This window comes from Coregonus clupeaformis, chromosome 24 (assembly GCF_020615455.1).
Source record: "Coregonus clupeaformis isolate EN_2021a chromosome 24, ASM2061545v1, whole genome shotgun sequence".
NCBI classification, from domain to species: domain Eukaryota; kingdom Metazoa; phylum Chordata; class Actinopteri; order Salmoniformes; family Salmonidae; genus Coregonus; species Coregonus clupeaformis.
This window is the reverse complement of record NC_059215.1, coordinates 32,223,007-32,239,180: the sequence shown is the minus strand read 5'-3', so window position 1 is coordinate 32,239,180 and position 16,174 is coordinate 32,223,007. Positions and strand designations below refer to the sequence as shown.

Below are 16,174 nucleotides of genomic sequence, written 5' to 3'. Positions count from 1 at the left end.
GCTTGTGTGCGGCTGATCGGCCATGGAAACCCATTTCATGAAGCTCCCAACGAACAGTTCTTGTGCAGACGTTGCTTCCAGAGACCGTTTGGAACTCGGTAGTGAGTGTTGCAACCGAGGACAGATTATTTTTACGCACTACGCGCTTCAGCACTCGGCGGTCCTGTTCTGTGAGCTTGTGTGGCCTACCACTTTGCAGCTGAGCCGTTGTTGCTCCTAGACGTTTCCACTTCACAATAGCAGCACTTACAGTTGACCAGGGCAGCTCTAGCAGGGCAGAAACTTGATGAATTGACTTGTTGGAAAGGTGGCATCCTATGACGGTGCCACGTTGAAAGTCACTGAACTCTTCAGGAAGGCCATTCTACTGCCAATGTTTGTCAATGGAGATTGTATGGCCGTGTGCTTGATTTTATACACCTGTCAGCAAAGGGTTTGGCTGAAAAGCCGAATCCACTAATTTGAAGGAGCGTCCACATACTTTTGTATATATTGTGTTTATCCTTGTCAATAAACAAGGTGATGGTTCAAAAAGCTTTGCGGAAGTGATGATGAGAATTGTCTCCCTCCACCATGTCATGAAAGCTCCGATGCTGCTCATTCCCTCATTCACCCTGATGTGTTGACATGGATGAATTAGGGACCAGAGAATTTCAGTGTGAGAAGTAGATCTCTGTGTGTGTGTGTGTGTACAGTATGTGTGTACGTACAGTGCATTCAAAAGGTATTCAGACCCCTTGACTTTTTCCACATTTCGTTACATTACAGCCTTATTCTAAAATTGATTAAATTGTTTTTTCCCCTCATCAATCTACAGCTCTAGGAAGAGTCTTGGTGGTTCCAAACTTCTTCAATTTAAGAATGATGGAGGCCACTGTGTTCTTGGGGATCTTCAGTGCTGCAGACATTTTTTGGGACCCTTTCCCAGATCTCGGAGCTCTACGGACAGTTCTTTCAACCTCATGGCTTGGATTTTGCTCTGACATGCACTGTCAACTGTGGGAACTTATATAAACAGGTGTGTGCCTTTCCAAATCATGTCCAATCAATTGAATTTACTACAGGTGGACTCCAATCAAGTTGTAGAAAGATCTCAAGGATGATCAAAGGAAACAGGATGCACCTGAGCTCAATTTCGAGTCTCATAGCAAAGTGTCTGAATACTTATGTAAATAAGGTATTTTTGTTTTTTATTTTTAATACATTTGCAAAAATGTCTAAAAACCTGTTTTCGCTTTGTCAATATGGGGTATTGTGTGTAGATTGATGAGGGAAAACATTTATTTAATCAATTTTATAATAAGGCTGTTACGTAACAAAATGTGGAAAAAGGGAAGGGGTATGAATGCTTTCCGAAGGCACTGTATGTGTGCATGCATGTGTTTGCTTATAAGTGTATAACGCAAGCAATAGGGCTATCCAGCAACACTTTATCTCCGGTTCTCTGCGCTCGGGCCCCTCTGCAGTGCATAGCTCCTTCCTGTGCGTGACAGGGGCCTTTTGGTGTGATTTATATGCGTCTGACACACAGGACTCTGGGCCCAACCTCTGCTGTGGAATGACTATTCCATGTGGTGGTGTGGAGGATGGCTCCACCTGGGTGGTGCTAAGTTGACAAGGGTCAGGGCCTGGACTGCTGATCTGGGATCAGTTTTGCCTTTCAGATCATAATGAATAAGAATATTATGTAACAGGGGGACCTGATTCTAGATCAGCTTTGAGTACTGGCCCTGATGTGACTGTATACTCTGAATTTTCAGAGATCCATTGGATCATGCCCTTGCCCTCTTCAATGGTAGCTATTACCACTATGGGACTATGTGAAGGCGAACAACACGTACAGGTCTTTCTATCCATTATCTAATTGCACTCACACCTTTGTTCATTTCACAACAACCTGTGTGGGATTAGATTTGTATGTGATTGGTATTTTTAGGTAATATAAGTGATTTCAGAATTTTGTTAAGGTCAAACACATAAAATGTAGTCTGCTATGGTTGATTTGGAGTTTCACAAATGCAGGTAGATTTTGAGAAATTGCTGAAATTTGATTATACTGAATAAAGTCTACTATTCTTTATGATATATGGCCATAGGTTTCTCAAAGGAGAGTGACCCTTACAGTAGTGGGAAGATGATTACAAAGAGTACAAGAAAAATATTGACTTCAAGCACTGAGGGCACAACATAGAAAAGTATACAAACTTCAACGCCCACCACATTCTGAACAGAGGTTGTGGCGGGTAGAACTATGAGCAAAGACCAATTAAAAATAATGAATATATCTGTTTTCAAAGCTGTTGTTGAATTTAATGGAATATAATATATAGGCCTATATGTGTTGTTGTTGTTTTTAGACAATGGGGCCGATTTCTATGGTAGCACAGCCTATAAAATAATATATCCCTACCTTGGTAGGCCTAACCATCAACTGACATTGAATTTTGTTGTTTCAATATGTATTATTGTTGTAGGCTATATGTAACTGCTGATATATGATTATGAATATTTGCGCAATAATGACGTCCGTCGCGCACCCCCCTTCAAGTTCTCGCGCTCGCAAAGCCTCGGCTGTTTAAATGGGCCAAGTTGAGAAGCCGCAGAGAGTGGAAATCTTGTTTGGTCTGGGTCTATGAACTTCAGCGTGACTTTTAACGATATAGCCTACACAGGGTAAAAAAAAACAACTATTTCAAAAGTCCTATCAGCTGAATTTGTTCCATGCAAATACTTTTAAATATCTTGAAAAATAGGGAAGTTTGCAATGCTCAGATAGCCATAGGCTATAGTTTTATGGCATATGGCAGAATGTAGCAAAGTAGCCTACACTTGCATCTTTCTGTACTATTTCTAATACATCAAACAAGACGTTATATAGCCTAGTATTGTTTATTATTCAAGTAGAGACAGTATTGCGTAATACCAGCATATTGGAAGGCACAATGACTGTAAACCTGTTAATTGCAATAAATAAAGGCAGTTAAAATAAGAGAGACCAACATCATAACAATAGGCCTACTGTTTAGAAAATACTAAACTGAAGAGACACGTTGGGAAGTGTCAATGATCCTTGTGGATAACGTGATGTCCATGGCTAAGGTATGGCCACTCCAACGTGTCAGGTATTAGTAGCGCAAGTCCGATTAAATGTGGTACGCAGGAGCACGGCGAGAACTGTCATGCAAGTGGTGAGTGGTGGAGTGTGGTGGCGGAGAGCGCGGCGACTACAGAGACCTGGAAACTAGTGAATGGCAATCTGTCGGGGAAGTTCAACAGACCGCTGTCACAGAGCGACACAGGAGCCCTGCGTAAAACAAATTGGCGCGTCTTCAAGTCTGGGGCGGCTGACCAACTCCGAAAAGAGGACACACAAGTTCGGAGGAGCTGCTAATCACTTGTTACCGGCGCTTTGCTCCCAGTAACATGCCTGCCATCAAAAAGGAGAGACTGGATGGGGACGTACTGGCATTGGCTGCCTTCAACCAGTCCGAATACCTGGCCCCTTTAAATGCCACCGCTATCACTGTGGTGACCCCACCGCAGTACGACCATATTTTCGCCCATCACCGCGTGTACTTGGGGCTCCACGACACGGCACTGCATCACCAGCACCTTCACCATCACCCGGACGACTTAACGCTGGAGAGGTTTTCCTCCATCCCCGACTTTCAGCCGTTTTTTGAGAACGGGGAACCATGCATCGAGGTGGAATGCGGGGAGAACAAGGCTTTACTATACATTAACAAACTGTGCCAAGGTAGTAAGGGACCCTCAATCAAATACCGGGGCGAGTGGCTCACCCCGAATGAGTTCCAGTTTGTCAGTGGAAGGGAGACCGCCAAAGATTGGAAACGAAGTATAAGGCACAAAGGTAGGCAACAGCAAACATTATGTCTACATTTTTAAAAAGTATGTTCATTTTGAGAACCATACCCAATTTAAGGTTTTTGTCATTGTTTGGTGAGTGGAAATCGGTTTCCCTGGTTTGGTTCTGCGTTTCGTAGTTAAAGGGTTACTCAGCAGTACACCAACTACAGTGCGTAAGAAGGGAGATGAGAAAAGGCACATACCCTCGCTGTATCTTCACAGGCAGCGACCATTCTCATAACGGGGAGTCAGGAGTCGTGGACTAAGGTGAAAACCGTTAATATTTGGGTACAGAATTGTTTAAATATAGTATGGCAGTTAATAGACGTTGTGGGTATCATTCCGTTGAGTGTTGGGTATAACAGCAGGCTAAGTGGGTGTTGACACCTCAAAAGACCAGAATGATGTTGGAGACAGGGAACAGCATTATTTTACTTGAAGTTCTAGGCTATTCCTTACTCTTTTGGTTATTTCGGGGAGCTTATGGTTGCGATGCAACTATCCAAAATAATGATGTTATTAGTTTGCTACTATTTTGGTTTGAAAAGTTATACATTGGCTCAGACAAAACAAACGTATCAGAAGATGTTTGTGAATTGATTTAGTATTAGAACAATGAATATTATTGACTAACTTTGGGCCTATTTTAATAATTACGCGTTATTGCGATGACCGCGTGCGCACTTGTTTTTGAACCCCACCTCACCCCAAGTTCTGTTGGGGGAGGGTGTTGCCCTGAAGTAAAAAAATATAGGCTGATAATGGAATGTCTCATATCTGAGATTAGATACAATGACAGTAGCCTACTGTCTATGGATCTTACCACACGGGGCTCAACTAGAACTCATCAGTGAAACTAGGTAATTTAGTTAGAAAAACTTGCAATTCCAAATGTAATGTTTATGTTTTAGTTTTGGATTCGTGATTATTTAACAATTATCCACATTTTGTGTTGCACAAACTGTTTTATTCATGTTTATGTGTAGACTCTGATAACACAGTCTTATGTTTACTATACAAATATATAGGCCTATTTAAGGCTATTGAAGATCCTGTCATGTGTAATCACCTCGATGTGTGTAGGTTATTACATGTAATTGATTTAAAGTTGCTGATATCAATGGGTGCTGTATAAGTATGGTTTATTGCTTTATTATAACTATCTCTCTCTCTCTCTCTCTCTCTCTCTCTCTCTCTCTCTCTCTCTCTCTCTCTCTCTCTCTCTCTCTCTCTCTCTCTCTCTCTCTCTCTCTCTCAGGGAAAAGTTTAAAGACCCTTATGTCCAAAGGAATCTTACAGGTACATCCTCCAATCTGTGATTGCCCTGGGTGTCGAATTTCGTCTCCAGTGGTAAGATTATGGTTCCATCAGCATTTAAATTCTTACATCTGTTTTTCTTGATTTATCATTGGTTTCAAAAGTGTATGTTGCCTTGCTGATTCCAATTGGCTGTGTTGACGACTGGGCTAAACGTTTTATTTTAATTGAAGACACAGAGTAAGCAGCATTGGTATTTTTTAAGCAATCTGCCTTTAGTGACATAATTTATTCAGAATAATATTGGTCTTGAATACTCAATGCTTGGGTGATGAGTCCTGATAGTTTCATATGATATATTCCCAAACAGTGCCTTCAGAAAGTATTCATACCCCTTGACTTATTCCACATTTTGTTGTGTTAAAGCCTTTATTCAAAATTGATTAAATTGATTTTTTTCTCTCACCCATCTACACCCAATACCCCATAATGACAAAGTGAAAACATGGGTTTTGACATTTTTGCAAATTTATTGAAAATGAAATACAGAAATATCTCATTTAAATAAGTATTCACACCCCTGAGTCAATACATGTTAGAATCACCTTTGGCAGCGATTACAGCTGTGAGTCTTTCTGGGTAAGTCTCTAAGAACGTTGCACACCTGGATTGTACAATTTTTGCACATTATTATTTTTGAATTCTTCAAGCTCTGTCAAGTTGGTTGTTGATCATTGCTAGACAGCCATTTTCAAGTCTTGCCATAGATTCTCAAGCCGATTTAAGTCAAAACTGTAACTTAGACACTCAGGAACATTCAATGTCGTCTTAGTAAGCAACTCCAGTGTATATTTGACCTTGTATTTTAGGTTATTGTCCTGCTAAACTGTGAATTTGTCTCCCAGTGTCTGGTGGAAAGCAGACTGAACCAAGTTTTCCTCTAGGATTTTGCCTGTGCTTAGCTCACTCCATTTGCATATTTTAATACAATATTTCAGAAGAATTGTAATACAAAAAAGTATTACATGTGTGTTTACATTCAACTGGTAGAAGTTGATTGGGATATTATTAAGGGGGAAAATTACCATATGTGGTGTGTGGTGCTTGGCCTTAAGTTTTTGTTCTGCCGGTTGAGTATGCACTTCTTTATGTCATTATTCACAGATATATACACGGCATTGAAATCAACACTGGCTCAAACCACAAAATTAAGCCGAGTTTGAATGGCACAATTCTAGGCAAAGTTAATAAGTAATATGAATGGGTGACTAGTCAGGCTCCTTTTGCTAGATTGATCTCATTCTCATGGCTCTTCTGTCCATTGCTGCTGTTCCTCTCCTAGCTGTTTCACTGGGCTGTGTTTGCCATGCCGTGCCCGTTTGGCTGAGCTAATGGCATTATGCCAAGCAGGCTGTGAGGCGTCACAGGTGTGGTGTCTGTGCCAGTGTGCTAGCTTTGAGCGAGCACGTCACTGGCTCACCGTTGCAGACTCACCGTCGCCGGCTCACTGTCGCCGAATCTGTTCACACAGGTGTGCCGTGTGTGTGTTTTCTATCACTACGGAGTGCATCTGTCATCGCTCCCAAGCGCTAATCTTGAGGGCGTAAGAGGCTTAGCGAGCTACTGAGTGTGGCTACTGCTGATTTTTGTGTGTGATGCATGCAAGGCAAAGGTGGTTTAGATAAGCTGGTGTTTGAGTGATATAGGTAAACTGGTGACGTTTTTCACAGCCAAGAATACAGATATACTCTACAACCACATATAGTTAATGGAAAATGAATTGCAAATGGAATGCATTGGCTAAAAAGAGAGTTTGTGGAGAATATAGAAGTAGATTCGTTTTTTGGGGGAATTTAACATATCATTTTCAGATATGGATATTAGGTCATGGGTATACTGAAGTTATAGCATAGTGGTTTCACTCTGTAGACTAAATGAATGATACTGCAGCTAAACAGCGGCACAATCAATATTGTCGGGTTGTCTGAAAATTGTCTCTCTTTAAAAAAAATGTACGTAATTTCTACTGACAGTAAATTAACAGTCATAGAGTGACATGACTCAAGTAACTTGCCAGGAGGAGTTGCCTTTCTGAGTCCTGACACAAAAGCCTATTGTAATCGTCCTGTTTACAGCAGTGTGCACACCTCTTTGTTGTCAGTGCCTGTTGTTTGCTTAGTCAGAAATGGCAGGCTTTTCTCTACAGACGTGCTTGTCTGATGACTTGTGATGGTTGGTGATATTCTATCTATTGTTTATGAGCAGTGCGGGTTCCTGTGAATTGTTTTCACAAACCAAGGCTGGGATTTCAACAAATCTGAAATTACTGCCAAATAACACATTGTAGGCCTACATGTATCTCACATCTTATCATCTTATGTATGTCATCCTTGGCACAGCAGAAGGTAATACATTGTAGACAGCCTCCTGTTTGGCATTCAAGTAGCTGAAAGTGGCACAGGTTGAAAAGCCATGATAATGTTGTATGACAGTATGTTACCATTGTGCTGAATGTGTCCAAACCTATAGTTTTCCCCAGTTTCACTTTCACTCTCTCTCTCTCTCTCTCTCTCTCTCTCTCTCTCTCTCTCTCTCTCTCTCTCTCTCTCTCTCTCTCTCTCTCGGGAGGTAGAGCTACAGAGGCTACCCTAGTGAATAACAAACACAAACAGCACAGCACAGAGAGTCGGCAGGTTCACGAGAGGCGTGGAGGAGAATGGCAGGCAGCGGGGCTTGTCTCGTCTGTCTTGGCATCTTCCTCCCCCGTGCCGCCCGCCGGCGAATGGCACACACTAGCACTCTCGCTGTGATGATCTCACACACATGCACGCGCACGCACACCACATTAATACAGAGCTACTGTACATATTCACCCTGTAACAATTGAGCAACATAACATTTAGAGCCATTTTCAGTGTTTTGTGTTATGCTCTACTATACTAGGCCTATAGTAAAGTATACTGTTTAGTATGCTGTTTTGCTATCAGTTACTGTCACCATTGGGATATATACAATATGACACAAAAGTGTGTGTTGATAAAGTAATAATGCCAGAGAAGCCGGTGTTTGGAGGATATATAGCTACTGGTGTTGTTAGGCCCGAGACAAAGTCGAGGGCGGGCAAACCATGCCAATACATCCTCCAAATACTGGCTTCGAGGGCATTATCACTTTTATACAACGGGTTACCAACATATTCAAATAATGATTGACATACACTACCGGTCAACATTTTTAGAACACCTACTCATTCAAGGGGTTTTCTTTATTTTGTACTATGTTCTACATTGTAGAATAATAGAGAAGACATCAAAACTATGAAATAACACATATGGAATCATGTAGTAACCAAAAAAGTGTTAAACAAATCAAAATATATTTTATATTTGAGATTCTTCAAATAGCCACCCTTTGCCTTTATGACAGCTTTGCACACTGCCTTGATGACAGCTTTGCACACTCTTGGCATTCTCTCAACCAGCTTCACCTGGAATGCTTTTCCAACAGTCTTGAAGGAGTTCCCACATATGCTGAGCACTTGTTGGCTGCTTTTCCTTCCCTCTGAGGTCTGACTCATCCCAAACATCTCAATTTGGTTGAGGTCGGGGGATTGTGGAGGCCAGGTCATCTGATTCAGCACTCCATCCCTCTCCTTCTTGGTAAAATAGCCTTTACACAGCCTGGAGGTGTGTTGGGTCATTGTCCTGTTGAAAAACAAATGATAGTCCCACTAAGCCCAAACCAGATGGGATGGCGTATCGCTGCAGAATGCTGTGGTAGCCATGCTGGTTAAGTGTGCCTTGAATTCTAAATAAATCAAAGACAGTGTCACCAGCAAAGCAGCCCCACACCATAACACCTCCTCCTCCATGCTTTACAGTGGGAAATGCACATGCAGAGATCATCCGTTCACCCACACCGCGTCTCACAAAGACACAGCGGTTTGAACCAAAAATCTCCAATTTGGAATACAGACCAAAGGACATATTCCCACCGGTCTAATGTCCATTGCTTGTGTTTCTTGGCCCAAATAAGTCTCTTCTTCTTATTGGTGTCCTTTAGTAATGGTTTCTTTGCAGCAATTCGACCATGAAGGCCTGATTCTTCTCTGAACAGTTGATGTTGAGATGTGTCTGTTACTTGAACTCTGTGAAGCATTTATTTGGGCTGCAATTTCTGAACTTATCCTCTGCAGCAGAGGTAACTCTGTGTCTTCCATTCCTGTGGCGGTCCTCATGAGAGCCAGTTTCATCATAGCGCTTGATGGTTTTTGCGACAGCACTTGAAAAAACTTTCAAAGTTCTTGAAATGTTCCATATTGACTGACCTTCATGTCTTAAAGTAATGATGGACTGTCGTTTCTCTTTGCTTATTTGAGCTGTTCTTGCCATAATATGGACTTGGTCTTTTACCAAATAGTGCTATCTTCTGTATACCCCCCCCACCTTGTCACAACACAACTGATTAGCTCAAACACATTAAGAAGGAAAGAAATTCCACACATTAACTTTTAAGGAGACACACCTGTTGATTGAAATGCATTCCAGGTGACTACCTCATGAAGCTGGTTGAGAGAATGCCAAGAGTGTGCGAAGTTGTCATCAAGGCAAAGGGTGGCTATTTAAAGAATCTCAAATATAAAATTTGGTTACATGATTCCTTATGTGTTATTTCATATGGTCGTTCGTTCTATCGGTTCGGTTGCTAGAGACGCGACCCAGTCGTTCAGTCTTTATGTTCTGTATCTATGGACGCCACCCAGTCGGTCATTCTAAATGTTCCATTGCCATACTGGCTGGCAATGTTCTTATCCCTTGCTTGCTAGCTAGCTAACTATGGCTAACTTACAGTCACGTCAAAAAGTGCAGCCAGAATAACAGCAAAGTAGCTGCACTTGCATTTGTTGAAGCTGTTTTCTACAGACATTTATTTGGATATATCAATAACAATGAGCTAATGAGGCACGATTTCGCCTGGCATAGAAAATGTGCTCACTCCTCAGGACACTGTGTTGTTCAGAGGAGCTAGCCAACAACACCGCTAACACAATCACTTCAAACTGAAGCTGGAAAGACAGCGAACTCGCTGCACTTCGTTTTGTTTTATTTTTTTCAATTTACATTTCTTTGTATATATCCATAAAAATGATCCCAGCTGATTCATGATTTCGACTGGCTGAGAAACGCTGCCTGCCTGTCTGTCTGTCTCGTCCTGACTCCTGGCACATCCATTACTATGGGACAGCTGGAGATTGATTTTGAATATTGAAACAATGTTGCAAATGTCGGAGAGACAGACAGCGAGGTTTATCCAAATTTCTGCTGATGAAAACAAAATGTTAGTCTAAAAGAAATGTGAGATAATGTCTGGATGCTTTTTATAGTAGAGATCAAGTTTATAAATTGCTTGGCTGAGCTGATGAGACAGTGGATTGCGCATTCAGATGGAACTATGTAAATAGGCATTTTAACTTAATAGATTTAGCCGGTGGTAACTTGTGGAATAGACACCAGCTGGAATGAGCTTTTAACCAATCAGCATTCAGGATTAGACCCACTCGTTGTATAATTGACAAATGTCTGGTTTGTCTGCTTGTATTTGATATACTGAGGTTGTACTGTTGAGGTATGACATACATGAATAAAATAGAACATGTTAATAAAGCCATGTTTGCTCGTGGCTCCTGTGTTTAACTGCTCTGTAGACGTGTGCTCTTCATGCTCCGGTGTGTGTGGTCACTGTTTGAGAGAGGGGTAAGTGGTGTGTGTGTGTGTGTGTGTGTGCTCCAGGGAGAACCGGGATTTCTGCGCTCTGTTATTCCAGCGGAACTGGCGGAGGCCGGGAGGAAATTACACTCTTCACCTCCGGCTTGTAAAGCGTTCCTCCAATCAGGGGCCTCCCCCTCTCCTGCATCCTGACCACATAGAGAGAAAGAACAACACACACACGCACACATACACACACATATACGCACTCACATACATACAGTGCTTTCAGAAAGTATTCATACCCCTTGACCTATTCCACATTTTGTTGTGGTATAGCCTGAATTCAAAATGGATTCAATGGATTTTTGTATCTCACCCATCTACCCACAATACCCCATAATGACAAAGTGAAAACATGTTTTTAGAAATTTTAGCAAATTTATTGAAAATGAAATATAGAAATATATAATTTACATAAGTATTCACACTCCTGAGTCAACACTTTGTAGAAGCACCTTTGGCAGCGATTACAGCTGTGAGTCTTTCTGGGTAAGTCTCTAAGAGATTTCCACACCTGGATTGTGCCACATTTGCCCATTATTCTTTTCATAATTCTTCAAGCTCTGTCAAATTGGTTGTTGATCATTGCAAGACAACCATTTTCAGGTCTTGCCATAGATTTTCAAGTAGATTTAAGTCAAAACTATAACTCGGCCATTCAGGAACATTCACTGTCTTTTTGGTAAGCAACTCCAGTGTAGATTTGGCCTTGTGTTTCAGGTTATTGTACTGCTGAAAGGTGAATTCATCTCCCAGTGTCAGGTGGAAAGCAGACTGAACCAGGTTTTCCTCTAGGATTTTGCCAGTCCTTAACCATTACAAGCATACCCATAACATGATACAACCACCACTACACTTGAAAATATGGAGAGTGGTACTCAGTAATGTGTTGTATTGGATTTGCCCCAAACATAACACTTATAATTAGGACAAAAATGTAATCGCTTTGCCACATTCTTTGCAGTATTACTTTAGTGCCTTGTTGCAAACATGATGCATGTTTTGGAATATTTTTCATTTTTTCACTCTTGTCAATTAGGTTAGTATTGTGGAGTAACTACAATGTTGTTGATCCATCCTCCGTTTTCTCCTATCACAGCCATAAACTCTAACTGTTTTAAAGTCACCATTGGCCTCATAGTGAAATCCCTGAGCGGTTTCCTTCCTCTCCGGCAACTGAGTTAGGAAGAACACCTGTATCTTTGTAGTGACTGGGTGCGTTGATATACCATCCAAGGTGTAATTATTAACTTCACCATGCTCTAAGGGATATTCAATGTCTGCTTTTATTTGTATGTTTACCCATCTACCAATAGGTGCCCTTCTTTGCAAGGTATTGGAAAACCTCCCTGTTCTTTGTGTTTTTTAAAAGTTTTTTTTATTTTTTTTGTCATTTAGCAGACGCTCTTATCCAGAGCGACTTACAGTTAGTGCATACATTATTTTAAAAAAAAAATTCATACCCCATGTGGGAATCGAACCCACAACCCTGGCGTTGCTAACGCCATGCTCTATCAACTGAGCTACATCCCTGCCGGCCATTCCCTCCCCTACCCTGGACGACGCTGGGCCAATTGCGCGCCGCCCCATGGGTCTCCCGGTCACGGCCGGCTACGACAGAGCCTGGATTCGAACCAGGATCTCTAGTGGCACAGCTAGCACTGCGATGCAGTGCCTTAGACCACTGCGCCACTCGGCATCCCCTCGGTTGAATCTGTGTTTGAAATTCACTGATCGACTGAGGGACCTTACAGATAATTGTATGTGTGGGGTACAGAGATGAGGTAGTCATTCAAAAATCATGTTAAATACAGATGCACGCACAAACGCTAGCAAACACACACACACACACACACACACACACACACACACACATACACACACACACACACCTCCATGTTAGGGGAGATTACTCTTTGTTATTATTATTATTATTATTATTATTATTATTATTATTATTATTATTATTATTATTATTATAGCCTGTACATCCCTGCCTTTGAATATATTTGACCTCCAACCACAGTCATTTTAGGGTCGTTGAAACTAAAAGAACCATAGGTTCCCATTTCAAAATCAGATTTCTTGTGTGATTTTCATGTATATTTCAATGTGTTGCACATTGTAACCCAGTGTGACACTGCTAAGCCATAGAAGTAGACATTCATTTGATATATGGACTAGAGTCAGTGGTTATTAGGGCGTGATCCATATTAGTGCCTTTCTTATATATAAGACAGGAAGAACAGGAAGTTACCGGTACAATACCAATATAAGTTGCTGTAGATATTGTACAGAGCAGGGCCATGCAAAACGTTCTCAAACGTTGCAGATAGAAATTCCATGAAGAGAGCCGACGTGATTTCTTATTCTATGTTGGAGAGGCATGTTTGTTCTAAATAGCATATTTATATCTGAACGTTCCAAAACGTTGCGTCCTGCTGAACGCACCCTTGGTTAGTGATTTGATATGGCCATTTGTTGGGGACTTGCTATTGGCTGAGTGCCACTGTGATGCTGGGGATAAGCAGGACTGACGCCTCTGTGTTTCTGAACAGCTCACTCCCCGCAGGGAGTTGGAGTGTGTGTGTGTGTGCGCATGCGTATGCACAAATGTGTGTATGTCTTTTCGTGAGTGTGTTTGTGCTGTAGGTGTGCAATGTGTGTGGGTCTCTCTGTGTGTCCCACATGGCACTAAGGCTATGCTACCATGGCAACCACAGTATCCATCTTTAGGGCAGGAGCGATGCATGGTTCGGGACTCTAGTGTGTTTCTTAGTCAATTGGCCAAATTAGAGAATAACTGAGTCTCTAATGATTTGCATATCCACTAGGGGTCTTGCAATTTGGGTAGCCATAGTTTTAGCAATCAATACTAAAAGTGCAACTTATTGGCAGGGTTACACATACTGTAACACACTCCCTCCCTCTGTCTCACACACACAAACACACAGGCACGCACGCACGCGCGCACACACAAACACAAGCGCGCACACATACACTCAACATAGCCACTTTATATATCAATGAATAATTCCGTCTGCAATGATCCATTAAGCCAGTGAATTAGCCATTAGCCAGTGTTAGCCTGCACTCTCAGTAAGAGACTATATGACAGGACCAGAGATTGACAGGGAGAGTGAAGTCTCTGGCCTCGATCAGAGCCCCTATATACCTTGCCTTTCTCCTGTCTCCTGTGTGTGTGCATGTGTGTGTGTTTTTGGGTGGGACTGATGGAGTAAGCTAAATAAGGTGGACTGCTCGTCTATCAGTTGTTTGCAGCTGATGATGACAAAGCCAGCAGAGATATTTATGGAACTTCTCTCTCCTCCCAGTATGTGAACAGACGTCTGACCTCATATGATAGCAGAGTGTTCGAGTGGTCTCGTCCTCTTTCTGTGGGGCCTCTTCACTGACGCTACACTCTTAAGAAAAAAGGGTTCTAAAAGGGTTCTTCATCTGTCCCCATAGGAGAACCCTTTTTTGGTTCCAGGTAGAACTCTTTTGGGTACCATGTAGAACCCTCTGGGGAAAGGGTCCTACATGGAACCCAATAGGGTTCTACCTGGAACCAAAATGGGTTCATCAAATGGTTCTCCTATGGGGACACCCGAAGAGCCCTTTTAGGTTCTAGTTAACACTTTGTTTTCTAAGAGTGTAGTCACTCAACTCAGTGTTTCACACATGCCACGGTATGCAGAGTAGTGTGATTGAATGAAAGATATATGCTATAATGCTATAAATACAGGTTTGCGTAATTTGTTTGTATACAAAAATCTATCTGTAATTATTTTCAGACATTGGGGCGGATATAAAGCCTTCTCAGACGTATATTTTCGTTTTATTCTGCAAAACTCAACCTTGCTGCACTCAGCTTTCTCTCTATCTCCCTTAGACACCCCCTCCCTGCCTCTCCCCCGCTCTGTTTTTGTCTGGGGAGAGAATGGCAGAGTCGTTACCTGTCTAAAGCTCTCGCACGGCTGCCTTGGCGGGCCTATCCAAACACAAGATAGAGGCGAGAGAGAGAGAGGCGCTGGCACACCTGGCTGCACCGCCACTAACCTCCCACCACCGCCCCTGCTCCCCCTCACCGCCTCTCGCCCTCCTATACCCCTTTCCCTCCCTCCGCTCGTCCCTCGCCCTGACCACTGGGCCGCAACTGCCCGTTCGTGTTGGGGGCGAGGGGTGGGGGCAGAGAGGGGAGAGGGAGGACGGTGTGTGTGTGTCTGTGTGTGTGTGTGTGTGTGTGTGTGAGGGAGGTGGCGGGGGGAGGGGGGAGGGGGGCGTTTGGTTACATGCCTGTCCTTCCCATAGTGCTTTCTCCCCCCCAAAAAATAATATTCTGGCCATGAAAAACCAAGTGTTGCCTTGCCACTACATACCCCCCTCCACAAACACACAGACACACACTTTTATCACAGTCTTTTCCACTATTAAATATAGTCCGTGACTAAGCATTTATATATGTGCCATGTGTACAATATGGTGAAAAGGAGGTTGTATGATTTGTGGGAGGGGTTGTATGATTTGAAATGTGTCCCTAATGTAACTTCTAAAGTCTGTAATGTACTTTCAGAATTGTAGCTTACTTTATTTATAGAAATGTCAGTGTCTTGGTGGGTGAGTGGGTGAGTAAGACATAGTGGAGGTCAGCATAAACAAAAAAAGGAGTTAAGTGCACACAAACACGTTTGTTTAGCTCTTTTTTTCACTGGACCTATGTGAATGTGGCAATGACGGTACTTTTTTCCTCTCCCTCCTCCCTCCTCCTCTCTCCCTCAACCCCCCTGTCGTCTCCTAACTACCCCTCCCCCTCTGCCAGTCCTCACGCCAAGTCCCCCCTCATACCGCCTCCGCACACACACACACGCTGAGAGGTAACGGCAGACAGGCGCGTGACTCATTAGGCATTCATCCCCCAGGGAGAACGCTGGGGGGGCGCGTGCGAGAGAGAGAGACCGCCGCAGCTGCAGGAATGTCGCGGCCGGCTACCGCTGTGTGTGCGCATGCTGGTTTGAGCCAGTGGCAGGGTACAGCACCTTTTAGGAAATAAGGCAGGGAGAAAAAACACATGAATAGACTTTTCCACAGAGGCTTCATTTAAGGTCTGGAATAAACTTAGTAAAGAAATGTGTCTTCAATAAAATACAATATTACTGTTTGCCAGTATTGTTTGGCATTAAATATAAGCCTGTGGTTTTGATAAAACACTAACAACAACAACAGGATATTTCTGTAGTTTTAAAACAATTATATTATTTTATGAATGTATAGAGCCAATG

The 16,174-nt window shown here is 42.5% G+C and overlaps 1 protein-coding gene across 6 annotated transcripts in view; it reads left to right on the top strand.

Annotated features, from left to right (window-relative positions):
• The first annotated feature begins 2,653 nt into the window (after positions 1–2,653).
• LOC121538295 (sterile alpha motif domain-containing protein 11) overlaps positions 2,654–16,174 on the top strand; it is a 113,266-nt gene continuing 99,745 nt past the window's right edge. For 2 of the 6 annotated variants that reach the window (XM_041846167.2, XM_041846165.2), the window contains exons 1-2: positions 2,654–3,871; positions 5,126–5,217. In XM_041846167.2, coding sequence (XP_041702101.1) covers positions 3,424–3,871; positions 5,126–5,217 — 540 coding nt within the window. In that variant the 5' untranslated portion in view covers positions 2,654–3,423. Of the gene's footprint in view, positions 3,872–4,063; positions 4,135–4,654; positions 4,728–5,125; positions 5,218–16,174 lie in introns of those variants that run through there. The other 4 variants (XM_041846166.2, XM_041846168.2, XM_041846170.2 and 1 more) reach the window with 4 other exon arrangements.